The 22,834-nt window shown below is 46.6% G+C and overlaps 1 protein-coding gene across 1 annotated transcript in view; it reads left to right on the top strand.

Moving 5' to 3' along the window:
• Window positions 1-7,226, top strand: part of syndig1l (synapse differentiation inducing 1-like) — an 88,110-nt gene extending 80,884 nt beyond the window's left edge. Inside the window, exon 3 of the mRNA XM_068038259.1 lies at window positions 7,068-7,226. Within this exon, the coding sequence (XP_067894360.1) occupies window positions 7,068-7,226 (159 nt within the window). The remainder of the gene's footprint in view (window positions 1-7,067) is intronic.
• The last annotated feature ends 15,608 nt before the right edge of the window (window positions 7,227-22,834 follow it).

The raw sequence follows: 22,834 nt of genomic DNA, 5'->3' as shown, positions 1-22,834 counted from the left end.
CAGAACAGCTAGCATGGCTCCAGCCTAGAACAACCCTATATTTTTTCAGTAGCTGTAAGACAGGACCTGCTCAGATACACAGCATTTCACACTAATGGCAAAACACTTTGAGAGGTCCTGAGGTTGTGAAAGGTGCTATCGAAATACAATCTCTTTCTTTTTTTCTTAACGTAATTAGCTTTAAAAGGCAATGGCTGTTCTGTGTGGAACTACAGTCATCTGGCACCAGTAATATTCCACTAAAGCAATGAGGCCATTGACCTGTTAATGTGTGATATTGAGTGGCAGAGAACACCGGGAAAACTCTGTTCTTTTAAAAAGTGTCAGAAGATTCAATGACCACCTGAAACCACTGCAACTTGTTTGAACAGCTCATGGGAATAGGGAAACCTTTGGCAATGCTGTACTCCCTCAGTGTTGCACAAGAATGTCAACCTAGAATTATGAGTTTTAGCACACAACTGCTTGATCCAGATCTGAGAATGGGAGCTACTGGCCCAAGGTAACACAGTTTAATATTTTAAAAAGCAAGCTGAATCAATTAAAATCTACAGTGAATTCTTAACAGGACATTCCTGTTAAAAAGGATGAAGAAATAAAGAGGTCATTTGTGCATTTGCACTTCCCTTAACTGTTACAATTTGATGTGATGCTGACTGCATCTGTTGGTGCAGTATAGGGCTGGATTTAGAGTGGCCCCCATGTGGTGGGATTGGAGGCCGGGCGGTGGGGGGTGTGTGCAGGGAGTATCGTGACAGGTGGCATGGGGGTGGTGAGGGGAAAGGCCTGTCGCCTCCCTGTCACCAAGCGATCGTCCCAGGGGCAGGATAGGCTGACGGACTGCCTTTCCACCCAGACACCAATTGAGGCCCTTAAGTCGCCTATTAACAGCCAATTAAGGGCCTCTTCCCACCGCCGCTGGGATCTTACTTGCAATTTGTGGCCCAATGAGGACCCCCACCAGGAACCAACTCACCCCCTGGGACCCTCCTCCCCCTGGACTGCAAGACCAACCCTCACCCGCCAGGGCCTTCCAGACTGGCCCCGGCGACCCCGCCTCACCTACCTCTTGTCCAGGGATCCACCGCTGGGACTCTACAGTACGAGCAGTGCCACTGCTCCCAGTGGTGCTACCAATACTGCTGGGCTGTCAGCCCTCTGATTGGCCAGCAGCTCATGGAGGCAGGATTCCCGTCTTTAAAGGGACAGGGATCTGCCTCCTGAAACTTTGATTTTAAAAGACTGGAGGATCGCTCCAGGGGGATGTGAAAAGGCAGAGGCGGGGTTCCCCCTGCCTTTTCGGCCCAGTGTCAGGAGCCCCACCTCCAGCACAAAATCCAGCCCCATTAGTTTAAATTGGGTTGAGACCTAGGATTGAATATTAATCCTATAAGGGTCAGGTTACCAATGACATAAGGGATCAACTCTCACTGAGAGTCTGTAACAACATCTCAGAGGTTTGTTTTGAATTGCCCAAAGTGAAACTTGTGTGACTTGTTGATCGAATACTTCTTCAGAGTTTCATCTGTGCAGGAGTTGTATTACAGTCTTTAGCTCTCTGTAGGGTAATGTAGTAATGGCAGAAACACACAACAGGTCTCAGTGAGAACAGAAAGGCTTCAGATGTGGATCCTTTCACATTGAAGGTTTTTCACCCAAAACGTTAACTATCCAATTCTCTCCACAGATGCTGACTGATTTGCTGAATGCTTCCAGCATTTTCTCGTTTTGTTTCAATTTTCAGCATCTGCAATAGTTCACTTTTTAGTGGTAGTGATGAGTCATTGGTAGAATAAATAAACCAGCCAAAGTTCATTGACTTGGTCTTGTTATATTTCAACCAGCCCAAAACCATCAAACCCACTACCTGAACAAAGCACATAAACACCCTCACTCCCCAATTCTCTCTGATTATAATCTAAAATAAAGCATAATCCCTTTGTCTAAGCAGCTAAGTCTAACACATGCAGGCCCTAAAACTAGCTCACTTACAAAAAATGATGCCCCTGCCACAAAGTTTGCCGACTTGTATCTAGAATTCATTGATAGTAAGTTCCAGTTCCAATATCACTAATGACTTCCCGTTTCAGATTCCTTTTCTAATGTCACCTCCACCCAGCCTTTTCTTTAATCACCTTTGTCCCAATTATTGCTGCAGATTTCTCATGATGTACTATTGCCATGGTTTCCCCAACCGATGCACCACGTTGACTGACTAATACTTGAAGACTTTCAACAATCATGGAATCACACAGCACAGAAGGAGGCCATTTGGCCCATCATGAAACCTGTGCTGGCTCTTTGAAAGAGAACTCATGCTTAGTCCCACATTCCAACTTTTTGTCAGTAACGCTGCAAGTTCCACAACCACAAGTGCCTTTCCAACTCCCTCTTTAATATGATTTGTGGAATCAGCTTCCACCACCTTTTCACGTACGGCGTTCTAAATCCTGACAACTCTGAGTGTAAACATTTCTCCTATCTCCCCTCTAGATCTTTTGCCAATGATTTTAAATCTATGACCTCTGGTTATTGACCTACTCACCAGCGGGAAGAGGTTTTCTCTCTCTACTCTAGCAAAATCTCTCACCACCTTGCAAACCTCTATTAGGTCACCTCTTAACCTTTTCTGTTCCAAGGAGAACAGTCCTAACTTTTCCAACTTTCCTCATAACTGAAGTCCCACATCCCTGGTAATATCTTGGTAAACCTCTTCTACATCTTTTCTAAGGCCTTTCCTGAAGTGTGTTGCCCAGAATTGCCCATAATACTCCATCTGAGGTTTAACCAGTGATTTTATACGGTTCTAGCATGATCTCTTTACTTTTATATTCTATTTCCCTATTAATAAACCCAAGTAACCTGTATGCTTTTACCAGATTATCTACTTTCCCTCCTATCTTTAAGGATTTGTGCATATATGAAATCTAAGGTCTCTCTGTTCATCTACAGTTTTCAAAATCGAGGCATTTATAGTAGACCGTCTTTCCATATTAGTCCTCCCAAAGTGCATCACTTCACACTTTACAATAGGTTCTTCTGATCTGCTCATTTCAGACACTTGAGATTTTCCTATTATTCACTGTAGGATTTCCTGGTGAAAACCTAGATTGGGAACGTTATGAGACGCACATTGCTGAAGGGGAGCCTCCCATGGGAATACACCATGCACTGCCCACCATTTTCCAATCATCCACCAATAGCATGGACTCGCAAAATTACCCCTCATAACACATTATTTTCCTTTATAGATGCTGCAAGATTTATTGACTAATTCTGTAGACTTCGCTGTAGAATGGACATGACAGACTTGTCAGTTACAAATGATCAGGGTTTTCTATGATAGACCATATCATAAGGTCCTTGACAGACTGTTATGAAAGTACTGAGTCCTGATAGTAGGTTTGTTTGAAGTGCTGAGATATTATCTTTCAACATCACTGCAATATTCTCAAATCTATCCTCAATGGACCTATTGACTGCATGGAGAAACTCAACCTCTCATTTTTTTTTTCCAATCATCTGTGTTAGTGAGGAGAATGTTTCCGAACTTTGTCTTAAAGTGTCAGGATTGAATAGTTGAGTCTGAAGCTTGGTTCCAATCTAATCAGGGGTGGATGGAGCACATCCATACTCAGCCCTCACCATCACTCATTACTGCTATTGTTACAGGACACCTGTGGCTTAGCATGTTAGAACATCAAAGGGCAGCAAAAAGTTTGCATGGATGTTCACGCCCATGCTCTGTCACATAGGCCGGAATTTTTCATTGGGCGGGAGGCCCCGTCCACTGACTGAAAAGTCGGTGGCGAGCCCACCTCTGCCGAGCCTGGGGAGCCAGACTGGGATTTTTCGTTCCCCAGGCCTTTAATTGGTCTTGGGCGGGACTCCTCCTCAAGGCAGGACGTCCCGCCAATTGGAGCTGCCAGCCAATCGGCGGGCCAGCAGCTCTTAGTCCCAGCAGCGTCACCAGGAGCAGTGGCCGCTGCTGAGACTGCACCCAGCCATCGCAAGAAGATGAAGGATTGACCTGGAAAAAAGGTAAGTCTTTAGGGCCTCGCCGGGGACAATCAGTCGGGCCCTGGCGAGGCAAGGGGGTTCAGTTAGGAGGATGGGGAGAGTGTTGCGCTTTGGGGGCGGTTGGGGTTTCAGGGGCAGCCCTCTGTGGAGCATAGAATGTGAAATCAGGAGGGCCCCCCCCAGCCCGCAAAAAGGCTGCCTGTAAAATCCCCGTGGCAGCGCGTGGAGACCTTTAAGTGCCAGTCAATTGGCCACTTAAGGGCCTTGATTGGCCTGGGGCTGGCAGGCCATTTCTCGCCACCGCCACCCCACGTAAATTGGCAACTAGGGTGGGAGCAGTCGGGAACGGCCCCCACCCCACCTCACCCCGCTGCCTGCCACCAACCGGCTTGCTTGGGGACGTGAAAAATTTCAGCTGTAGTCTCAGCTATGCCATGTGCTGAGGTACTCGGCAGAGATCAGACCTGTAGGTAATATCATCCTGGGCTGCTATTGTGCATCTTCAATGACCATTTTCAGAGTCCCATTGGCAGGTAGCTAAGAATAGGTTTTCCACCTCGCTTCCTAGCTGAAAAGGGGAGAAATTACCTTTAAAAGAAAACCTTACTAAACTAGTCAAGATGGGCCGAACGATTCTAGTCAACAACCTTCAGTCTGGTCAACTCTGACTTTCTATGTTCAGGTATTTGAGGATGTGTTTGTGTGTTTGCATAATAACTGCAGGGAATCCCCATAACAGCATTGAGGAAGAGCATTGAATAAATGTCTCAGCAGTCAGCTCAGCTGGACTTTTCCAGTAAGTACAGTAATAAATTCCACTTGCTGGAGTCTTTTTTCTCTTTGAACTGGGTAATTGTTTATTTGATCAAAGAATGGGTTGAGTCAACTTCAATATATTTCAATATGCAATGAGCTGATAGCTCTCTTGTAGACTTCACTGTTGTTTGACATAGTATACATTGTGACAGATAGTGTGAAAATCATTAATAATCTCAATCTCAATATTGTAATGGTCCGAGTTACTGTAGCAGAGTAAATGAACCTACTTAGGTAAAGTTTATCTGTGAGATACTTAATTTCTTTTCAAACTACTTTGTTGTGTTTTTATATTGCTGCCATGTTTATATTGACAGGAGATGGTTATGTCTTATTGCATGTAACCCGGCAGCAGAATGCCCTGTCAATGCTTTATAAGGGAGGGGAGTTATCATGAAAGTCCCCAGGTTAGTGCTGGCCTTTTTCCTTTCTGATTTGTAAATTAGATAAACTGGAATTGTGTGAAAAGGTTAGAAGTTAGAATGACTGCTTCTGCTGCTGCCAATATGAGCAAGAGAGATGAAAAAAAAGACTGCAAGTAGTGACCCCACAAGTCCCAGCCAGAATGGAGATGATTGGGTAATTACCCATCAATCAAGGCTGGATACCGCACTGCTGTAAGGGATTGAGATTGTTTTTGTGCACATAATTTGTATTATGTAACTATCCTCCACTCACTGTAATTTGTTTTATGTTAATCTCCTCTACCCACTGCATTTTGCTGGAGAGTTAATCTTCCTTTTGCCAGGATATTTTGCTATAGTTTCAGTCATGAGTTCTGTTTGCTGTAGTTCAGAGTAACTCTTTAAATAGACTGCTGTAATGTGTAGAGGCTGTTTAAATAGACTCTGCTGTAAAATAACCTCTGCTGTAAGTCTTGCCTTAAGTTCTACCCCACCTCCAACTCATTGGCTGACACCGTGGTGTCAATGCTCCCTCTGCAAAAAAAGAGGTGCTCAATGCTGGAAAAGTGTACTTGCTCCAATATGTCTGCAGTCCAAGAGAAATTGCACCCCTGGCAAAAGGTTTCTTCCCAAGCTGGGTGAAAAGTTACAGTGGCAGAGCAGGAGTAGCTCTGGAGACCTTTGTCTTCACATTCTGATTCCACAAACTTTTCTAATCACAAAGCAAACTGATGCCGTGCTCTAAGGGTTCCTGCAGCTATGATGCAGCATAGGATTTGTAATATGCAGTGACAGTGGAGGTTAGCTGTGGCCTAAAGCGTCTTCACTGTCTTGTAGGCATGCAGCAATGCTGACCTCTGAGTATTGTGCCATGGAAATGTTTCCTTGAAAATACCTCATGGAGCATTACCTCAACTTCAACGGTCGCCAAACAGGCTCTGGTATGGGCTGCTCTATAATGCACCTTTATTTTTGCTTAGTACTTCTTAACCCTCATGAACCTCAGCTTAGGCAGTGGCACCTTCAAGGGTTGAGAGCTCCCCACACCTATCCAAATCTTCACCTGGAGATGCACAAAGTGTTGATAATTGAGTGCAGATAGCATAGTGTTGGGATAGCAACTTCCATTTTCCTGTGTCTTACTTGAAAATGGGACGGTGCCATTGGAAGTGGGGAGTGTAGTGGGGGCAACTTGGCAAGTCCCCTGCCACACTTAGATGGCCAAGATCCGCCTGACACAAATTTTCATTATATCAGCAAACAGCACACCTGTCTGTTTCAGGCGGGAGGTGGTCCCAGTATATAACTTGGAATCCTACGCTGTTGTTGCTGCAGTTCCTACATAAATGGCAACTACTTATCTAATAATGGGAGGAAATTGTTAAGTGCACAGAAGTATGGTGGCTGAAGAACATTTTTCCCTCTGCCTATTCTTTGGTACCTCGTTCTTTGGAGGCTGTTGGGGAGATGTTTTTGGAATCGTAGTTGTGTGAGCTGGGTCAGACAAGTCCTGTCAAAGACACAGGAAAGAGTAACTTGAATTGGGAATTGGCAGTGTGAGGTTGAAGTGGCTATGTCAATGGCAGTTTGAAACAGCTGTGATAATGGCTGTGTGAAGTTGGAATGACTGCATGAATGGTAATGTGATGGAATGTTTGTGCCAAGGATCGTGTGAGATATCATTAACAATGTTTGACTATCGTTCATCCTTCAAATGTCTATTTTTTCCGAACTGATTAACACATACTCACTGTGGACAAGCCTATTAAAACCTTCATGATTAAAATTACTAATTTTGGTGGTAACAAATGACTTCATCATTTACAGACAAGCAAGGCAATTGCGAAAGGAGACTATCAGCGTGCAACCTCAGCATCACGAAGAGCCCTATTCCTAGCAGCACTCTCCATCACCATTGGAACAGGAGTTTATGTTGGGGTCATTGTGGCCCTCATTGCTTACTTGTCAAAACCAGGACATGTATAGTGTTGAACTCCAGACTGCTCAATGTCAAGATCTTTGAAAGATGGTTCTTCAGCTGTTTGATTATCCAATTTTATTGCCCTGTTAATTGAGTAAATTGTGTGTATTATTCATTGTATGGCCATTTTGGATCTAGAGAATGTGTGCTGCCTGGTAATGAGGAGATTTAAGATGCTTGCTTCACACCTCTGCACTGGGAGATTTGAGTGATAACAGTAGCCAAAACTCAAGTCCACCAGTGTCTCCTCAGTTCTTGACCAGGCAACCATGAGAGATGCCTCGGCAGAAGCAGAGCACTTTACTGTGGGAGGGAGGAAAAGCCAGTAGTTCCATCTCGCCCTGATGGCATTGGGGAAGGTGGTGCGGGGAATAATTGTGGTCTCACCTACCCTGTCCTGATGGCTTAAAGGAAACAGGAAGAGCAGAACTAAGAGCTAAGTGGAAGGAAAAGAAAGGGGGAGGGGGGTTGATGGTGGGGGTGGGGGGGAGCAACTCTGTACAAATGTAAATAACTGGTCTAGGGCAAGAGTAGATAAGCCAATGATATGAAAATAGGCCATTTGCTGTTGCTAAGCAAACTATGCCCTGGGTCATTCTCTCTCAGTAAGCCAATTATGCCATAATTAGCTGTTCAATGTTAATGTAGCTGTGTCATAAAGGCTACCTCTTTGATTATGCTCGGTCCATTATAAACGTTGTGTGAAATTTTAAAAAAGCCTGGATCCCACTATAAATCTACAATCATACTGTTTTATTTTGTGAAAGTCAAAAATCTCCTGAAAATTAAATGTGACTTTTAAAACAGAAATCCGATTCCTTCTAAAACTAATATCACATCTTGACTATTATCAGCCTATGTATCAGACATTCAGACATGACAAGCACAGATACAAAAGCATTGTGATCTTCTGGGTCTAACGAATAAGGAATATCTGTTTCATCATTCATCATTCCCTCCCAACATCAGTTGGGTTTATCCTGGTGGACATAATTATTTCCCCTCCTCTCGTAATCAAGCACTAACATGCCACCAGAGTCAACGGATTCCTTGAAATCAGAGGCTCAGTTTTTTTTTCAGGGTAAGTGAATTAATGAAAAAAATGTGCTGTTTAATTGGGTTACATTGGTTCGCTCTTGACATTTATCATACATCGACGTCAACTTTATCAAGACAGCCTGATATTCAGCAATATGTCAATAGATACAAGACTGCATACCTACGAGAGAGTTAACAAGGATTGCACCAACTGAAGGATTCAAATGGGCTTGTAAGTCACAAATATATTTCATTCTTTCTATCAGCAATGTTTCACAGGGAGGCATTCTACACAATGGGAGTGCTAAGGAATAGTTCATTTAACTACATGAAAGGGAATATAAATAGTGCTTTTTAGTCCAAATGAAGAAATTATATAATGGAATTGCACAGGAATGACAATGTACTTAACTCTTGGTTAGCTGAGGAATTTTTTATAAAGCTAATGGCATGTTTAATTAAATTAAATACGTTTAAGTATCTAATAAGAATGAGGGCACCTCAACTTCTTAATTGGCAAAACACTCAAAAGGAAACTGATTCAGACAAATTACAGACTAAGGCAAATACTTAGATAATCACTAATGAAATTGGTCACATTCAGGCAAGTATTGATAGGGACTTGTTCCAAAACAGTGCCTGGCGATTGGAGAAGGCAAACTTTTTCACCCATTTATGAAGAGGGGTATAAAGATAATTCTGTAAATGACAGGCCAGTGAGTCTGACATATGTAACAGATAAAATATTAGGGAGCATCCTGCAGAAGGGAATATGGAAGCACCCAGAGAAATATGGAAAAGTAAGAGGGAGCCAATATGAGTTGGTGGGACATCTTGTCTGATGGATCTGTTTGATCTTGTTCATGGAGGTTATGTGCCTGGTGGACAAGAAATGCTCCATTGACACAGAACAATACATTTTACACTTTCCTGACCCCAACAGCACCTCAGTCAAGAATTCACACCCACTCAACCAGTCTTTTCAGTCCCTTTTCATTAATATATTGATTTTACCAAAGCTTCTGATATGGGACAGAACACAGGAATGGTCCAAAAGGGAAGAAGGTACAGAATAGACTGGGTGGGAGGTGGGGGTTAAGGGTGGAATGGATTGGCTCAACCCAGAGGATGTTTGCATGGGGCTGCATGAGAATGGAAGAAAGTGGGTCCTTAGCCAGGGGCATGAGAGCTCATTATCATCACCATTACTGTTTCCATTCTAAATGATTGATTCAGAAGTGGAACAGAAACAAGGCCGCCTGAGCTTCTTAGCGATACTAAACTGAAGGTAATAACAGGGTAATGGGGGGATCCAGATAGATTGGGAATTAAACTGACAAGTGGCAGATGTTTTAAATGTGGACAAATGCAAGGTGGTAAGACTGGGAGTTGGGAATAAGGAGACATTAAAAAGGATGATAATTAACTACTTTACACAAAGGGAGAATGGAGAAATACTGGGGCTGAGGTGGGAAAAGATAATTAGAGAGGGAAGAGGCTCATGTGGAGTGTAAACACTGGTATAGACCAGTTGGACCACACAACCTGTAACTGCACTATAGATTCCATGGGATCTGAGGGGTGCTGGTCAATAGCTCAATAAAGCTATTGGTGCAATGTGCAGCAAACAAAACCTTGGGACATACAGTTAAAGTGTTGGAACAAAGGGAGTCATTGTGAGCTTCACTGACCACTAGTCCAGCTCAATGGGAGTAACGCATACATTTTTGTCACCATGTAACAGTGGAGACATCCTCACTCTGGAGAGGTTACAGAATAAGATAATCAAACCCTTAACGAAGATTGTTAGTGCTGAAGAAAATGCAAATCAAAAGGTACATTAAAAAACTGGTGGTTGGTCTCTCTAGTATTTTCCTCGCTGGTTTCTACTGGGCCTGGTTGGGTCGAAATTTCTGTGCACCCCAAACATGGTCTCCTGCATCAGAGGCAGCATGGCTGGTGGGAGGAGATTGCCAGGCTGGAGGTTTTCCTCACCCCTGCTCTAGAAGAGCAGCAGTACCTCAAGTAACACATATGTGGGCTTCCCCCTCTGGCGGATGCATAGGATTTTGCAAATAGAGTGACCTTCTCCTGTCCTGGTCATATCAGTGTCAGAGGTCACTGGTAGGTCCAGCCGAGCACTTATGCCAGAATCAACAGCATGCAGACACCATTTAATTGCACAGTGAATGCAGCAAAAAGCTGCCCACACAGATCCAATGAAGGAAGATAGTGTCAGCAGATTCAAAATTGAGCATGAAAGGTTTTTTATAGCTAAGTATGCATTTGAGGAATATAAGAGAAGAAATATTGTGTCATATTTTTTGAACTTTGGGACTGCTAGGTGGAACACAATTTTTGTTGCTTTAATAATAACCAAGAATTCTGTATAATGGGAGTGAATGGGAATGGCACATTCAATTGAATGAAGAATTCCAATACTTGCATTTATAGAATCATAGAAAGTTTAAGGCACAGAAAGAGTCCACTTGGCCCATTGTGTCTGTGCTGGCTGAAAAACGATTCACTTATTCTAATCCCACCTTCCAGCATTTGGTCCGTAGCCCTGCAGCTTACGGCACTTGAGGTGCATATCCAGACTCCTTCTGAATGAGTTGAGGGATGTTGCCTTAACTACCCTTTCAGGCAGTGAGTTCCAGACCCCCACCACTGGGTGGAAAAAGTTTTTCCTCATCTCCCCTCTAATTTTTCTACCAATCACTTTAAATCTATGCCCCCTCGTCACTGACCTCTCTGTTAAGGTGAATAGACCCTTCACCTCCATTCTATCCAGGCCCCTCAAAATTTTGTACATTTCAATCAGATCTCCCCTCAGCCTTCTCTGTTCCAAGGAGAACAACCCCAGCCTATCCAATCTTTCCTCACAGCTGCATTGTTCCAGTCCTGGCAACATCCTCGTAAATCTCCTCTGTACCCTCCCTCGTTCAATTACATCCTTTCTGTAATGAGGTGACCAGAACTGCACACAGTACTCAAGTTGTGGCCTAAACAATGAGTTATACAGTTCCGGCATAACCTCCCTGCTCTTATATTCTACACCTCGGCTAATAAAGGAAAGGATTCCGTATGCCTTCTGAACACCTTATCAACCTGTCCTGCTACCTTCAGGGATCTGTAGACATTCACTCAAAGGTCCCTTACTTCCTCTACAGTTCTCAATATTTTCCCACTAATTGTGTATTCCTTTGCCTTGTTTAACCTCCCCAAATGCATCACCTCACACTTCTCAAGGTTGAATTCCATTTGCATTTCCATTTATATAGCACATCTCACATGAATACTCCCTTAAGCACTTTATACATTAAGAATTACCTTTTTAAGTACAATCATTGGTGTTATGTCTGCAAATACTGCAGTCGTTCTGCAGCTGCCACATTCCAGAGTCATTCTGTGTTTTTGATATAAAAGCTTAATTTTACCATCCTGTGGCATTATATCTTATTGTTCGAGCATGTATACCAGTGCATTGTTTGAGCATGATTTGTTCCATTTCGTTTTAAAGGGTCATTTCCAAGGAAGCAATTGCATTGAATTATTTTTACATAGAAATTAGCACATGGAAAGAGGCCTTTCAGCAAAACCAGTCCATGTTGCTGTTTCTGCACATGACACAAGGACTTAGCCTCATTCTTTATTCCCTTTCCCTTCAAGCTCCTACATAACCTATTCTTAAGTGTTGACATGATCTCTTCAATCACTAAGTCTGGTTTTGCATTGGATGGTGGTGTTGGTTGAAGGATTAATGTTGGGCAAGATACCAGGAGAAATCCCTCTTCTTTGATTAGTGCCATGGGATCTTTAACATTCACCTGAGTCAGCAGACCTGAACAAGCAGACAGTGCCTCATCTTCACTGGTTGCTGCAAGAACACAGCACTCTCTCCGTATTTCTCTGGAGTGTAAGCTTTACACACTCAAGTCACAATCTTATAAACACACCAGGGAGAGGGCTACAAACTGGCACAATGGGATTGTTTGAGTGTCAGCTGTGCCCCAGTTAGCAGCATGCTCACTTCTGCATCATTTTTGATGCAGCACTAAGGGAGAGCTGCACTGTCAGAGGTTCGGCCTTTCAGGTGGGACATTGAGCCAAGGCCCCGTCTGCCCTCTCAGGATGTAAAAGATCCCATGGCACTATTGCAAAGAAGAGTGGGGAAAGTTCTCCCCAGTGTCCTGGACAATATTTATCCCTCAATCAACATCACCAAAATGATTATTGGGTCATTATCACATTATTTGTGGGAGCTTGCTGTGCGCAAATTAATGGCTGTGTATGATAGATTGCAACAGTGACCTCAAAAATATTTCATTGACTGTAAAGCACTTTGGAATGTCCAGTGTTTGTGAAAGGCAATACATAAATGCAAGTCTTTTTTTTTAATGTGATGTATTATGAAGTCCAGACAGTCTAATTAGTTTTACATTGCATGAAATGGCACCAAATCAATAAAAGCACCAATGTAACCTTCCCCCTCCCACATGCTTGGGCTAAATTACTACTTACCAACTATTTCAGAGCAAGTTACTTTTCATGAAACTGGCCCAACCTCCAGTATTCCATTCATCTCTATGGAGTGCCTTTATTCTCCACTTTTCCTACTCATTCCTCAACTTGGTTTACACGCTCTCTCACCCACCCTCCCACCCTCCTGACTTACCTATTGGTTCAGTGACGGGTGTCAGAATATATTTCAGCAGCCTATATGCCACGAAGCCTTGTAAATCCCCAATGAGAAAGCTAGTATCTTTGTGTACTATTTTTGGGTTCATGCTTAGCATAGCAGCAGTTTGCTATTTCCCATGTGTGTTCTGATTGACTCTGGACAACCAATTGATGTAAGACACATTCCTTGCAGTCTATTCCGCCCTTCTATACCAAATTTCCTCAAATCACCTCTTGGTTTTCTTGTCAGTTGTGTATTTGTACAATATCTATTAAACATTGTAATTTGTATACTTATTAAACACTGTAACGTAATTTATAAAATCAACTGTTGTATAATGTGGAGTATTTTGTATATTTTGCGTTCAGGATGGTTATATTTGTAATTTCCAACATCTTTTTGCTTTTTACCATGAGGCGTGATCAGTGGGAGCTTTGCGAGTTTTCTGAGGTAAAGCCCAAAAATATGATTAGATTATGGATAGTAGATTCTGACTGATTGAGAAGCAATGTTACAATCCATAATAAACACTCAATCTGCTTCAGGTCTGCAAACGTTTTTTTTTCCTTGCATTCAAGCAGCTTTTTTTTTTAAGGGCAGTTCAGAACAATCGCCAGCTGTGCATGGGAGTGATAACTTTATAACTTGGTCACTCTGCAGCCACAGAGGAGCTGAGAGACACTACACAAAGAGGAGCAGTGTGTTGAAACAGTCTTCACCCCTGTGTGTCGTGCTGCTGCAATGCATGTCTGTCAAGGGATAGAAAGAATAAAAGGTCAGAATTGAACTAGCCATAAGCATGGAAGAAACGTCCTATCTCTCCCGCTCTCCCTCCCATTCTCTGCTCACACCATTGCCACATCTGTACTTGCTTGTTCTGTACACCCTTCTTCTGTAGTTACAAAAAAAACATATGTTGGAAACAGTAAGAGCAGAGGCCATTGGCTGAATTTTCCTTTTGGGAGCGGAGTACTGGCAGAATAGGTCTTCTACTCACCCTGAGACTGACCCATTTTCCTGGGTCAGGGGTTATCCATGATGCATAATGAGCCTCCTGTGGGATTCCTGCCACTTGCCCAGTTGTATGAGGACTGCTGCTGCAGCAATAGAATAGGCAGTTAAATGGACTGAAGAACCCAGAAGATCAGGAAATCTAAAGCCTAGTAGGCCCCGGCAGAGATTGAAGCTTACACAAGTCGGTAAGTGGGGGGAGAGGAGATGCTCTCTTGTGGGGAGGGGGTGGCATGGTGGTAATGTCACTGGATTAGTAATCCAGAGCCCAGGCTAATGCTCTGGTTTGAATCCCACCATGGCAGAATAAATGTGGAATTTTAAAAAAATTGCTAGTCTAATGGTGACCATGAAATATTGTCAATTTTTGTAAAAATCCATCTGGTTCACTAATGTCCTTTAGGGAAGGAAGGAAATCTGCCATCTTTACCTGGTCTGGCCTATATGTGACTCTAAACTCACAGCAATGTGGTCTTCTGAAATGTCCTAGCAAGCCACTCAGTTCAAGGGCAATTAGGGATGGACAACAAATGCAGACCTAGTCGGCAACACCCACATCCCACAAATGAAATTTTAAAAAAATGCTACATGGTCCTTCCCTCAGTTTGGGGAACTTGGGCCATTATCACCACTTCCCAAGGACTACACTCATTCTACTGGCTCCAGGAAAGAGAGGAAATTGCAGGAAAATCCACTGGGGCTATGAGCTTCCTCCCCACCATAGATTTGCAGCTGCAGGGTGAGGAAAGAGCAGCCAGTGGAAGGGTCAGCAGGGCCAAGGGGAAGGGGAGCTCAGGTCAGGGCAGTGAGGTCACAGCAAGCCTCCTGGCCAAAAGTGTTTTCTCATTCTCTATCACGACAGCGTTGTGGCGGAAAACATAGCCCCGTGTCAGCCATGTGCCCAGCCTACCAGGCAATTTGTGTGAGCCCATGTACATGTAGCGTGAGTGTAGTTTGTGTTGGCTTGATGATCTTAGCTTGCAAGCATGATAAGTATGGGGAGAATTTTATGCTCTCCCCTGCGGCGTGTTTAGAGGCGGGAGAGCATGTAATTGGGTGGAATGGTGGCGGGACCGGACTCCGCCACCTTCCCGTCTCCACCAAAATTTAGTCTGGGCCGGGATGGCCTGTAAATGGCCTTCCCACCACGCCACCAACTGAGGTCATTAAGTGGAGGTTTAATACCCAATTAAGAGCCTCATCCCGCCACCACAATTAGCTGAGCGGTGGGCAGCCCTGTCACCGCATGGGGAGCACGGCAAGAAAAGCCATGCTCTGGTGGGGTTGGAGGGGGTGGTGGTGGTCCCTTGTTCAAAAGCCCATTGAGAACCACCCCCCATCCTTGCTGATGAGTTCCCTATACCTCCCCCCCCCTTCCCCGTGACCCCCACCCCACGAGACCCTCCGCCCTGTCCTACCTGTGACCTGGGTCTAGCACCTCTCCTAGGCCTCGGATGGTGCTCCACTGACAGCAGTCACCATCTCAACAGTGGCGCTGTTCAGTTAAAGAGCTGCCAGCTTCCAATTGGCTGGCAGTTCTCAGAGGGCGGGACTTCCACCACTGGGGTCCTTGATCCTGTGGAAGGCCCACCCCGCTGTCCAGTTAAGTGCCTAATTGGCACTTGATTCAGCAGGCCTTCCACAGAAGGGGCGATGCAGGGTTCTCGCCGCCTCTTTTGCTGGAGGTCAAGACTCCCGTTACCAGAATAAAATCCCGGCCTATGTTTCTGTGCCAGCTGCTGTACTTTTCTCTCATTCAGGATACAAAAGGCTAAAAAACAAGCCAAGCACTGTTGTTATTTTCTACCTTTTTGAAGAATTTAATCTGACCGACAAACATGACCGTTATTACCAGAAAGAAAATCGAATCTTCGCATACAATCTATTGCTGAATGCAATTCGGGACAAAGAATTGATTGAGCTCTTAAAAGTCTTGAAACGAAAGACTTACATTTATATAGCGCCTTTCACAACCACCAGATGTCTTAAAGCACTTTACAGTCAATGACGTACTTTTTGTAATGTAGGAAATGCAGCAGCCAATTTGTGCACAGCAAGCTCCCACAAACAGCAATGTGATGACCAGATAATCTGTTTCTGTGATGTTGATTGGGGGGGGGGGGATAAATATTGGCCAGGACAACACCCATGCTGTTCTTCAAAAGAGCCCCATGGGACCTTTTACAGCCACCTGAGAGCCTCAGTTTAACATGTCAACCCAACGATGGCACCTCTGACAATGCAGCATTCCCTCAGTACTGCACTGGGAAGTCAGCCTTGATTCTTGTGCTCAAGCCCTGCAGTGGAACTCAAACCCAGAACTTCGTGATTCAGAGACGACAGTGCTACCAAGTGGGCCATGGCTGACTTGGGAAATAATGAAGTTTGCTTTCCTATACCATCTTGTCCCATTGAGTAGTTTTCCTGAAAACCCTTGTAGACTGGACTGTTTTTATATGGATGTCTCTCCAAATTCTGCTTTTTGATTATCATTCCTTTCAACGGGTGTTTTAAACATCAAAGAATCTCTTATCAGCCTGCAGGCCTTGCTTCCTTTATCTCCGCAACTTTTTAGTTACTTCAGATTTTATCTCTTGCTGAGGCACACATTTCTCTCTTGAAGCTTTCTGGACAATAAGCCAAGACCATCATGCATCCTGGTTTCAGTCAAGCTGACTGTTCCGTCTTCTTTACTGAGAAATTAAGGGCTTCAAGTCCATGACTTTTGTCTTCTTGGAAACCAGTATCAACAGTCTGAAATTCTTCACAATAAAGTGCAGACTGCAGCAGCCTGCACGTGTAGATGCATTTCCAAGCACAGGCATTTCATCGCAAGGTTTTTTTCCCAAATGTGTCAGAATGCCTAACTTGATGATTTTCCAAAGTCCTGAAAATTTCTCTCTCATATGGGGACAAGACCTATCCAATTGTGACACACCATTCATGTTCTCAACTATGTCTGGCAAGGCATTACACACATTAGCCCATACTGAACTTTGAAGAGAATCACTAATCTTTAAAATAACTGGTGGAGTAAGATCTCCTAAGCTTTGTGGCATTTGTGTGTGTGGAAAGTCCCAGCCACATCAATGTGCAGGGCACCTTTAAGATGTGAGTAGCAGCTCTTTAAGAACTGCTCCTGCTGGATGTCCCATGCCAATAGCCTGCTCTAAGAATCTGCGCTGCAAGTGTCACAAAAATTGCAAAATGAGCTGACCTTGTGAAATGACACATGGCCAGCTTCCTCTGTTACAGGGGCTGTAAACAGCAAGTGTTCTCCCACCCCCCACCCCTCAGCTTGCAACATATAGATCTATAGAAGACAGCATGGCCAGGAATCACACTCTACCTACAGAGCAGCAGTGTGCTGGGAGAGGCAAATACAGAGAGGTAGTCAAAGAGAGGCAGTGAACTGGGAGTGACAGTCACAGAGAGGCAGTGAACTGGGAGTGGCAGTCACAGAGAGGCAGTGAACTGGGAGTGACAGTCACAGAGAGGCAGTGAACTGGGAGTGGCAGGCACAGAGAAGCTGTGAACTGGGAGTGACAGTCACAGAGAGGCAGTGAACTGGGAGTGGCAGTCACAGAGAGGCAGTGAACTGGGAGTGACAGTCACAGAGAGGCAGTGAACTGGGAGTGGCAGGCACAGAGAAGCTGTGAACTGGGAGTGACAGTCACAGAGAGGCAGTGAACTGGGAGTGACAGTCACAGAGAGGCAGTGAACTGGGAGTGGCAGTCACAGAGAGGCAGTGAACTGGGAGTGACAGTCACAGAGAGGCAGTGAACTGGGAGTGGCAGGCACAGAGAAGCTGTGAACTGGGAGTGACAGTCACAGAGAGGCAGTGAACTGGGAGTGACAGTCAAAGAGAGGCAGGGTACTGGGAGTGACAGTCACAGAGAGGCAGTGAACTGGGAGTGGCAGTCACAGAGAGGCAGTGAACTGGGAGTGACAGTCACAGAGAGGCAGTGAACTGGGAGTGGCAGTCACAGAGAGGCAGTGAACTGGGAGTGACAGTCACAGAGAGGCAGTGAACTGGGAGTGACAGTCACAGAGAGGCAGTGAACTGGAAGTGGCAGGCACAGAGAAGCTGTGAACTAGGAGTGACAGTCACAGATAGGCAGTCACAGAGAAACTGTGAACTGGGAGTGACAGTCACAGATAGGTAGTCACAGAGAAACTGTGAACTGGGAGTGACAGTCACAGATAGGCAGTCACAGAGAAACTGTGAACTGGGAGTGGCAGTCACAGAGAGGCAGTCACAGAGAGGCAAACTGGGAGTGAGTCACAGACAGGCAGTCACAGAGAGGCAGTGTATTGGGAGTGACAGTCACAGAGAGGAAGTCACAGAGAGGCAGTGAACTGTGAGTGACAGTCATAGAGAGGCAGTCACTGAGAGGCAGTGTACTGGGAATGACAGTCACAGAGAGGCATTGTGCTGGGAGAGGCAGTGTGCTGGGAGAGGCAGTGTACTGGGAGAGGCAGTGTGCTGGGAGAGGCAGTATACTGGGAGAGGCAGTGTACAAGGAGAGGCAGTGTGCTGGGAGAGGTAGTGTACAAGGAGAAGCAGTGTGCTGGGAGAGGTAGTGTGCTGGGAGAGGCAGTGTGCTGGGAGAGGCAATGAACAAGGAGAGGCAGTGTACAAGGAGAGGCAGTGTGCTGGGAGAGGTAGTGTGCTGGGAGAGGCTGTCTGTTAGGAGAGGCAGTGTACTGGGAGAGGCAGTGTGTTAGGAGAGGCAGTGTACTGGGAGAGGCAATGTACTGGGAGAGGCAGTGTATTGGGAAAAGCAGTGTGCTGGGAGAGGCAGTGTACTGGGAGAGGCAGTATTGGGAAAAGCAGTGTACTGGGAGAGGCAGTGTACTGGGAGAGGCAGTGTGCTGGGAGAGGCAGTGTACTGGGAGAGGCAGTGTATTGGGAAAAGCAGTGTGCTGGGAGAGGCAGTGTGCTGTGAGAGGCAGTGAACTGGGAGAAGCAGTGTGCTGGGAGAGGCAGTGTACTGGGAGAAGCAGTGTACTGGGTGAAGCAGTGTACTGGGAGAGGCAGTGTGCTGGGAGAGGCAGTGTACTGGGAGAGGAAGTGTGCTGGGAGAAGCAGTGTACTGGGAGAGGCATTGTACTGGGAGAAGCAGTGTACTGGGAGAGGCAGTGTGCTGGAAGAGGCATTGTGCAGGGAGAGGCAGTGAGTTGGGAGAGGCAGTGTGCGGGGAGAGGCAGTGTGCTGGGAGAGGCAGTGTACTGGGAGAGGCAGTGTGCTGGGAGAGGCAGTGTACTGGGAGAAGCAGTGTGCTAGGAGAGGCAGAGTGCTGGGAGAGGCAGTGTACTGGGAGAGGCAGTGTGCTGGGAGAGGCAGTGTGCTGGGAGAGGCAGTGTACTGGGAGAAACAGTGTGCTGGGAGAAGCAGTGTGCTGGGAGAGGCAGTGTACTGGGAGAGGCAGTGTACAAGGAGAGGCAGTGTGCTGGGAGAGGTAGTGTGCTGGGAGAGACAGTATACTGGGAGAGGCAGTTAACAAGGAGAGGCAGTGTACAAGGAGAGGCAGTGTGCTGGGAGAGGTAGTGTGCTGGGAGAGGCTGTCTGTTAGGAGAGGCAGTGTACTGGGAGAGGCAGTGTGTTAGGAGAGGCAGTGTACTGGGAGAGGCAATGTACTGGGAGAGGCAGTGTATTGGGAAAAGCAGTGTGCTGGGAGAGGCAGTGTACTGGGAGAGGCAGTATTGGGAAAAGCAGTGTACTGGGAGAGGCAGTGTACTGGGAGAGGCAGTGTGCTGGGAGAGGCAGTGTACTGGGAGAGGCAGTGTATTGGGAAAAGCAGTGTGCTGGGAGAGGCAGTGTGCTGTGAGAGGCAGTGAACTGGGAGAAGCAGTGTGCTGGGAGAGGCAGTGTACTGGGAGAAGCAGTGTACTGGGAGAAGCAGTGTACTGGGAGAGGCAGTGTGCTGGGAGAGGCAGTGTACTGGGAGAGGCAATGTACTGGGAGAGGCAGTGTATTGGGAAAAGCAGTGTGCTGGGGGAGGCAGTGTACTGGGAGAGGCAGTATTGGGAAAAGCAGTGTACTGGGAGAGGCAGTGTACTGGGAGAGGCAGTGTGCTGGGAGAGGCAGTGTGCTGGGAGAGGCAGTGTACTGGGAGAGGCAGTGTATTGGGAAAAGCAGTGTGCTGGGAGAGGCAGTGTGCTGTGAGAGGCAGTGAACTGGGAGAAGCAGTGTGCTGGGAGAGGCAGTGTACTGGGAGAAGCAGTGTACTGGGAGAAGCAGTGTACTGGGAGAGGCAGTGTGCTGGGAGAGGCAGTGTACTGGGAGAGGAAGTGTGCTGGGAGAAGCAGTGTACTGGGAGAGGCATTGTACTGGGAGAAGCAGTGTACTGGGAGAGGCAGTGTGCTGGAACAGGCATTGTGCTGGGAGAGGCAGTGAGTTGGGAGAGGCAGTGTGCTGGGAGAGGCAGTGTGCTGGGAGAGGCAGTGTACTGGGAGAGGCAGTGTGCGAGAGGCAGTGTACTGGGAGAAGCAGTGTGCTGGGAGAGGCAGTGTGCTGGGAGAGGCAGTGTACTGGGAGAGGCAGTGTGCTGGGAGAGGCAGTGTACTGGGAGAGGCAGTGTATTGGGAAAAGCAGTGTGCTGGGAGAAGCAGTGTGCTGGGAGAAGCAGTGTGCTGGGAGAGGCAGTGTACTGGGAGAGGCAGTGTACTGGGAGAAGCAGTGTACTGGGAGAGGCAGTGTGCTGGGAGAGGCAGTGTACTGGGAGAAGCAGTGTGCTGGGAGAGGCAGTGTGCTGGGAGAGGCAGTGTACTGGGAGAGGCAGTGTACTGGGAGAAGCAGTGTGCTGGGAGAGGCAGTGTGCTGGGAGAGGCAGTGTGCTGGGAGAGGCAATGTACTGGGAGAGGCAGTGTACTGGGAGAAGCAGTGTACTGGGAGAGGCAGTGTGCTGGGAGAGGCAGTGTACTGGGAGAAGCAGTGTACTGGGAGAGGCAGTGTGCTGGGAGAGGCAGTGTGCTGGGAGAGACAGTGTACTGGGAGAAGCAGTGTACTGGGAGAGGCAGTGTACTGGGAGAGGCAGTGTACTGGGAGAAGCAGTGTACTGGGAGAAGCAGTGTGCCGGGAGAGGCAGTGTACTGGGAGAGGCAGTGTGCTGGGAGAGGCAATGTGCTGGGAGAGGCAGTGTACTGGGAGAGGAAGTGTGCTGGGAGAAGCAGTGTACTGAGAGAAGCAGTGTGCTGGGAGAGGCAGTGTGCTGGGAGAGGCAGTGTACTGGGAGAGGAAGTGTGCTGGGAGAAGCAGTGTACTGGGAGAGGCAGTGTGCTGGGAGAGGTAACTGTCCAATGCTGCTCTGTGATTAGCTTCTTTTAAGCTTGCTGCAGCAGTGTGCTGCTGCTTTAGACTTGCTCAAATCGCTTCAGATGGGGAGCAGTCTCCTACACGAGAATTATCACTGTTTGTTTCTTCACTGAATCATGTCGGGGAAAAGCTGCTTTTCCATATGGCACAATATGCATCAACATGGGGAAATGGCTGGAGATTACAAAATCGCATGACTCCTAGCTGTGTGAGCTGCATTAATAGTCTGTCAGGGAGAAATTCATATGTCATGGTTTATAGTCATGCACAATTAGAGTTTTCACAGAGATACTTCATCACAAAACGTTATTCTTTTCCTGTTAAATTTGAATATGTGAATGATACATATATGGAAAAGGTTCACGCCACAGAACCTTCCTTTGCTGCCATTGCTACTAATTTTTAAAATGCTTAATTTGACAAAGGCCTTTTGCTACCCAATAACATGCCAATATTATCTGTCTATGTATGAATGCAGGCAAGTACATTTTCAAATTAACCAGCTGCAAAACTGCACCGGCCTTCTTATCAGGATGGGGGGGTGGAGGTTGTAGATGGAAGGTCAGGGGTTGCATGGGATTGGAGGTACGGACACAGGGCAGGCACCCTGGGAAGGTGTGGAGGTTCCACCTCCCTGGGTTGGAGTGGTGACATCAGTTTGGAGCAGATGTGACATCAGGATGGCCAGACGGTGCTCCCACTGGGATCATGAACCAACATGCGTGTGACCTGTGTCGTTTCCATTGGAGTTCCAGCCCAGCCCAGCATGGCGGATAATTCCATGGGCTGGATTTAGTTCTCCCCCAGGCATCGGGGTCCATGTTGGGGTGGGGGGGGCCAATGGAAGAGGGCCGACACGCACCCTGACGCTGGGAGGGCCCAGCCCGATATTGCCGGTGGCGGCGAGGTCTCGTGGCAGCCCCCCACCACCCCAACCCCCGCCCCGCCGCTCAGTGACGGGACCTCCATTTGCATATTTATATAAATTAAAATTAATGAATTAATAATGATACATCATTGCCTGAGTTCCCGCTCCAAACTTCGGCCCAGTGGCCGGCACTCCTGGGCCTTCAGGTCCCCGTCAAGGGGAGAAGAGACGGCACACCTGTGGGGAGGGGGGAGGAAGTAAGTTTCTCAGTGCTGGAGGGGGGGAAACGGGGTCAAAGTCACATCATTTTTAGGGGATGGTGGGAAAGGTTGGAGGTTAAGGTTTACGCAGTGTGTGGGAGGGGGCAGTGGGGAAGGTCAGATTGTACAGGTAAGTGTTTTGGGGGAAAAGGGAAAATTAATAATTTTGTGGTTATTGGGGGATGGGAGAGGGGCATAATAAATGTATTTAATTTTTTTTTATTAGCTTTGTCTTTAAATATTTAAATTTCCAAGTAGGACTGACAGCCCTTTAAAAATGGTGTCAGCGCCTGCGCACAGGCAGTTGATGCCATTGTCTGGGATGGTTAGCCCGCCCCCTACACGTGATCGGGCGGGGTGGCCCGCACCAGCCATTCAAATGAGCCGCCGCACGGACGATTGCGGCAGCTCCGTGACATGTGACCAGCATGGGC

This window comes from Heterodontus francisci, chromosome 9 (assembly GCF_036365525.1).
Source record: "Heterodontus francisci isolate sHetFra1 chromosome 9, sHetFra1.hap1, whole genome shotgun sequence".
Lineage (NCBI taxonomy): Eukaryota > Metazoa > Chordata > Chondrichthyes > Heterodontiformes > Heterodontidae > Heterodontus > Heterodontus francisci.
This window is presented reverse-complemented; position numbering and strand designations above follow the sequence as displayed.